This window comes from Hydra vulgaris, chromosome 01 (assembly GCF_038396675.1).
Source record: "Hydra vulgaris chromosome 01, alternate assembly HydraT2T_AEP".
Taxonomy (NCBI): Eukaryota; Metazoa; Cnidaria; class Hydrozoa; order Anthoathecata; family Hydridae; genus Hydra; species Hydra vulgaris.
In genome coordinates, this window is record NC_088920.1 from 26,831,254 (window position 1) to 26,837,776 (window position 6,523).

The 6,523-nt window shown below is 28.9% G+C and overlaps 1 protein-coding gene across 2 annotated transcripts in view; it reads left to right on the forward strand.

The window, feature by feature from the left end:
- Positions 1-6,398, forward strand: part of LOC100203006 (multidrug resistance-associated protein 1) — a 111,912-nt gene extending 105,514 nt beyond the window's left edge. For both annotated transcript variants that reach the window (XM_065787787.1, XM_065787788.1), the window contains 4 exons: positions 4,168-4,326; positions 5,248-5,414; positions 5,573-5,767; positions 5,840-6,398. In XM_065787787.1, the coding sequence (XP_065643859.1) occupies positions 4,168-4,326; positions 5,248-5,414; positions 5,573-5,767; positions 5,840-5,954 (636 nt within the window). In that variant the 3' untranslated portion in view covers positions 5,955-6,398. The remainder of the gene's footprint in view (positions 1-4,167; positions 4,327-5,247; positions 5,415-5,572; positions 5,768-5,839) is intronic.
- Positions 6,399-6,523: the final 125 nt, after the last annotated feature.

Below are 6,523 nucleotides of genomic sequence, written 5' to 3' on the forward strand. Positions count from 1 at the left end.
TGAAGACAAAAAAAATGAAAAGAAAAGGTTACTTAAGTAACTGTTAAGGCTGATGCCTTAATAAAAGTAAGTTCAGATAAATTAAAAACTTATTATTAAATTTTACATAAAAAACTAGTTATTCTTAATTATACTCTTTGTTGTCATTATCAACCTTATGATAACCTTATATCATTACCTTACATGATAACCTTAGCAGATGCTAACTTAGTAATTGATTGTATGTATGGTTTCCATAAGAGGTCAGTAGTGAATGAGAATCCGGGAAGACATAAAAAGAAGACTTTTTTTGAGAGAGAAGCGATTCATCAATATAGAAATGTCAGCAGTATTGCGATAGTTGTTTGCAGTAAACAACTGAGTTTTTTTGGATTTAAAATTTAAAATCCAATGCCCCAATCTGTTACAGAAGTAAGATCAGATTCAAGAACGGATGCCTGTACTAAGCAATCAATTAGAGAAGACTTTTTGTCAAGACAAGAGTATTAAGTTGAGTCATCAGCAAATAGATCCACGTTAAATGTGAGGTTGTCAGAAATACCATTGATGTAGACAAGAAACTTGAAGTCCCCTTGAAGTTACTTGAAATAAAGAAGAGCGTGAGCCTTCTTTATTTCCAGTAAGAATGAACTTAATAAAGCGGTTAGAAAGAAAAGATTTGATAATTTTAAAAACTTTCCCAGATAAATCATATGAAGCTAACTTATGAAGAGCACCAGTATCCAAAACTTTATCGAGAGCTTTAGATATATCAAGAGCAATAGCCCTAGCCTTGCTGCCTTCATCTAATACACAAAAAAATCTTTCAGTCATAGCTGTTATTAAATCAGCCATAGAGCAAGAAGATTTAATACTGACTATCTGACAATAAATTGTTTGAATTAAGATGGGATGTTAGAAATTTTTTGATTAAAGCCTCAAAGACATTGCTAATAACATATAGAAGTCTGATCAGATGATAGTAGGAATGATCAGAATGTTCTCCAGTACTTATAAAAATTGGAACCACAGATGCCATTTTCGAGCCGGCAGGAAAACAAGATTCAGTCAAACAGATATTAAATAGTTTTGAGAAAATTAAATTTCTGGAGAACACTTTAGTAAGACTATGAAAGGAATGTTTTCTAGACCACAAGAAGCCAACAAGACTAACAACAAGAAGCCATAGAAGAGTTTAATTGAAATAAGACTTTAGCAACAGAAGCTGGAGTGATTTGAATGTCTAAACCTGTTTAATTGGAATGGCAGAAAAGAGTATGGCTATAAGATTCAAGAGTCAAAGTAAAAAATATTTTCTTTGCAAATAGCTCTGCTTTATCTTTAGTAGAGGTAATAAGTCCCATGAATGAAAAAGATGAAAAAAGTATTACAGTTAGATATGGCAACTGCATAAAAAGGTAAAACCATGGATTAGAATGGGGCTTGACTTGGAACTAATGAGAAGAAATAATAGTTTCTAATCCTGTCTTGATCCAAGAGATTATGTAGGAGGCTCATTTATCAGCAGAGGTATACAGAGGGTGGACAATTCGAGTCAGTTTTCCTCGGGCATCAGGTTTATGGGGTATCATAAGATGACAAAAAGAACTTATCAGAATGCCAAATACAAAATTTAAATCATCCAATAAAGAATTGAAAATTGTTTACTTTGTTATCTTCATCCATATCCATGTAATATTCATACATTTCAGGATAATCTACATTGCTATTGCAGAGAAACAGCAATGTAGATTATTTTCTTTCATCTTTTCTACACCTGATATCAATTTGGGTTTAACAAACATTCTTGAATCTAAAGTTAAAGATTTCGTACTTTTGTATCCAAATAATCTTAGTGAAGAATAGTTTACTGATGAGTTCTGCCACTTTTTGTCTGTTTGACGCCATTTACTGATAAATGATCAGCCCTTAGATCATCGGAATATCATTTATGCAAAGTGATCTGAAGAAAATTTCCCCTGTCTTTGTATCTTTTTTACTTTGCTAGTATCTGTGGCTGAACGAGAGAGATCATTTAGCAAGTTGTCTTGTCAAGAACTCTCTAAGAGCTACCAAGGAACAGGATTGTCTTAACGACTGTTTTATCCTTTTAATCGAAACAGATCTTGCAAAGAAAATTAATTACAATGTTGTAACTACAACTTTGCTGCTAGAAAAGCTCGTAAAATCGTAGTATAATTTCAGAAAAACTTGATACCAAATCCAAAAATGTTTTTTTTCTTTGTTGTGTTTAATTGTTTGATTTACGAGCTGTCTTAAATACAGAGTTTTTAAAATATTTTGTGAATACTAAAAATAACAGCTTTATTTTTGTTATTATTTTTGTTTTGGTCGTGGGTAAAGGGGAGCATCCATTAGTTTTTTTTATAGTATACCCCAGGCATTATGAAGTTTCTGTACGCCTCTGTTTACAAGTGGAGAGTGACAAGTTATCAGTCCAAGCACTATCACAAAGAAAAATCACAGAAGGAATCCCAGTCAGTTTAAGGGTAGTATTGCAATGATAGGGCAAGTCCGAAGAAGAAGCATTAGATGAAAGTTTTATAGAGATCAGAATTCGTGGTCAAAACCACCTAAAGGAGAAAAAAAACTGAAAACAACTAGGGTTAGAGACAAGACACAAATCAAGGAGTGAAGGTAAGTGATTAGGGTTATCTGGAAAATAAGTCACAAAGTTAACTACCTGAGTAAGAGATTGAAAAATGCAGATTTTATGGGTTTTAGTACCAGCAGGGTCAGTGGTGTTAGAGCCATACCATTCAGTAAAATGAGCAATAATATCTCCAATAATAACAATATTGCCAGAGGGTAAAGAGAAAAGGCATTTTTAATTTGATCAGAAATTCCATTTAAAAGCGTGCAGTCTTGAAAAGAAGAGGAACAATAAAGAACAATAGGAAAAGTGGTACAATGGAGATGTGCTAACCAGAAGCACATAAAAGAATGATCAAAGGATTCAAAATTGATTTTGCTACAAACAGATGAACTGATGCATATGTATACCCAAGTCAAAAATGAGACTATTGGAAACTTTGCGAATAAAAGGATAGTACCCATTAACACTGAGAATTGAAGAAGGAAAGGTGGAATTTAAATTAGTCTCACAATGAGCAAGCAAGTTTGTTGAACTTTGTACAAGGTAAGATTCAACTGATGGAAGTTTGCTTTGCAGACCATGAATATTTGTGAAAGGGTTTAAATTTTTTTGGGTTACTTTTAGCATAATTTTAATTAAAGAGAACTTGACTCATTTATAGATAGAGCACAGCATCACAAAATCAAATTTACACAAAAATAACTAACACAAAGTTGTAATTTAGGGCTTCTTATGTGGCCTCAACAATGCTCACTAAAAGCATTAGCAAGAACACCATCCATCAGCAACATGGCACTGTTTAAACTTTGATATGCTGATGGAATCAGTCACTCTAAGAGCTACCAGAGAGTTTAGAAAACCATACTTCCAGCCGGCCTCAGAACTATTAAATTGAGTTTACAAATAGATTAAGTGCAAGCTGACATAATTTTTAACTTGCATAAATGTAAACCAGCAAAAGCGCTAAGTTAAATATACTGTTACATATGCTGGATAGTTACACACCTGCATAAGTGAAAAATTTTAAAAACACTGGCATAAGTTGAAAAACCTTAGGTGCAAATTTAAATAAATGCACCTAAAGAATTTGTAAGCATATAAGTACAAATCTACTTAAGTGAAAGAAAACTTATTCATCTACTTTTTGTTTTTTTTAGTTGTTTTATTCACATAGTTTTTTTCTTTGAATATTTTGAATCCTCTACTTTATGTTTTCCTGACTTTAAATATTTTTATCTTGAATTTTCGTTTTCATGTTTTTCTGACTTATATAATTAAAAATATTTGAAGTCTTTTGTCAATAGCTTTCTTAGTTTTTAACTCTTTTCTTTGCCCTCTTTTCACTTCCAGATTGCTTTCTCTTCACTACTAGGTTACCCTCTTTTCACTACCAAGTTACTGTACAATATAATTTTTTTTTTAATCAGAGTTTTTATCTGGAATTTTTTTTTAGTTTTATGTATAAGTCAGTTTAACAAGTTGATTAAAATATGAAGAAAGTTATGTACACTAATGATGGCTGCAATTTATACCCAAACTTCTTTCGTTTTTATTGTTCATTTTAATATTAGGTTGGTATAGTTGGGCGTACTGGAAGTGGAAAATCTTCGATTGCAAATGCTCTTTTTCGCACAATAGAAGCTTGTGTTGGAAGTATTAAAATTGATAATATTGATATTTCAACTATTGGATTAAATGATTTACGATCTCGAATGTCAATTATACCCCAAGTAAGTTTAATTAAACTGCTTTAGTTTTTAAACTTTTTATAAACTGCTTTAGTTCAAAGTTAATTGACTTTATACAATATATTTTTAATGAAAATTAGTTAATACTTTTTTTGTAGTTGATTAATCTCAAATTGGTCGTTACATAAATTATGCATTAATTTTAATGCTTAATAAATGTTTTGAAAAGCAAATAAATTAACAATCCAAAATTTTAAGCTAATAAGCTAACAAATAAACAGCTAAAAAGGTTTAAAAATATACCATTAGAACCAAACTTTTTTATTTGAAAAAAAAATTACTTTAAAAAAAGGTAACATGAATGTCAACTAGGAAAGTTGCATTCAAATGGGGTATTCTAAAAACAATATTGATAAAACAAAAAAAAAAGAAAAATAGTGATAGTCTTTTATACAATATAAAATTTAGCACAAATATTTAAAGTTAAGTTCTGTTTGCATATATTTATATACGTATATTTCTAAAATTTAGTTTTTCATTACTTATTTCTTGCTTTAAATGTGTGCCAAGTTTATAAATATACATTTTTTATCTATTCAACATTTTTGCACAAATAGGCATTATTTTATATTAAGATTCAAGATATGTATATTTTTTCTCGAGAAATAAAAAGTTTTATATTTCTCAAGAAATAAAAATCATCGGGAAAAATTATCGTTTGGTTAAACGCTAGATTATCTTTTCTTGTAGTTATTAATAATAGTGATTGTCTTACACGATACCACAGCTTACATAATATTGTCTTATATATTATGGTCTGATTGTTAGCTTACATTTTATGGTCTTACATAAAATAGGTATATAGAAAAATTAGAAAAAACAAAAATGATTTTAATTATTTTCTTTTGTTATTTTTTTACTTTTTTATAGTCAGTAATATATTTTTCATCTTTTGTCATTTAGAACCCAGTTCTTTTTTCTGGAACAATACGTTTTAACATTGATCCAATTGATCAACATGATGATGATGATATCTGGAGGGTTTTGGAAATTTCAAATTTAAAGCCATTTGTTTCAAACTTAGAGCATGGCATTATGCATGAAATTCTTGACGGGGGTGAAAACCTGAGGTAATGTCTTTGTATTTTTTTATGTATTTGTATTGCATAAAAAAAATATGTTAGTGATATAAGTAGTAGGAAATGCAAATCTTGATATATATTTATCATAATCATTTATATTTTTATATAATTTAAGTTATATATATCAAATAAATTTTTTATTTAAGTGTTGGACAACGCCAATTACTATGTCTTGCTCGTGCTTTGATTAGAAAAAGTAAAGTTCTTGTTCTTGATGAAGCTACATCGTCTGTGGATCTTGAGACAGACGGGTTTGTTCAAGAAGTTATTCGAAAAGAATTTAAGTTTAGCACAGTGTTGTGCATTGCTCATCGATTAGATACAATTCTGGATTATGATAAGTATGTATGGTTAGCCTAAATACTATAACTAATAATAATAATTTTTTTGATATGAATATTAATTATTTTTAGAATTATTGTTCTTAATCATGGTAGAATTATAGAATTCAATTCTCCCAAAGTTTTATTTCATCAGCAAGGTGAATTTTACAAAATGGTAAAAGAAGCTGGTTTGAGCATTAAATAATGTAATACCAGTAAATGGTATTCAAAATTGAAATAATTCCGGAAAAACATTTAAAATAACTGTTCTCGTTATTGCCATGCACTCTAAAAATTAGAGTCTTTAAAGAAACTTATGAATACTTATTGCAATGTTTAGTTGGCTAACAGTTTTAGCTTTTACTATTAAAAACTAGTGTTTAATTTTAAATTTTATACTTTTTTTTTTTTTTTTATTATTTATTTTGTTTATAACATGCGACAATTTTTATTATAAAATTGTAGAAAGTTTTAGTGATTATTATTTTATATATTTATAAATTTTTTAAATTATGATTTTTTAACAACTATTAGTAACATTTGTAAAAAAATTTTATTGAAAAAAAGTTTTTTGAAAATGTTGCAAAACTGTAATAAAAAGTTTTTTGAAAATATTGCTGGAAAACTTTTTTACAAGGACGATGCTTTATTACCTGTTGTTATTGATCTTAACTACGTAATACATTTAATTGTAAGATAAGCTTAACTACATAATACATTTAATTGTAAAGTAATCGCAACTACATAATGCATTTAATTGTTTATTCTTTGTTC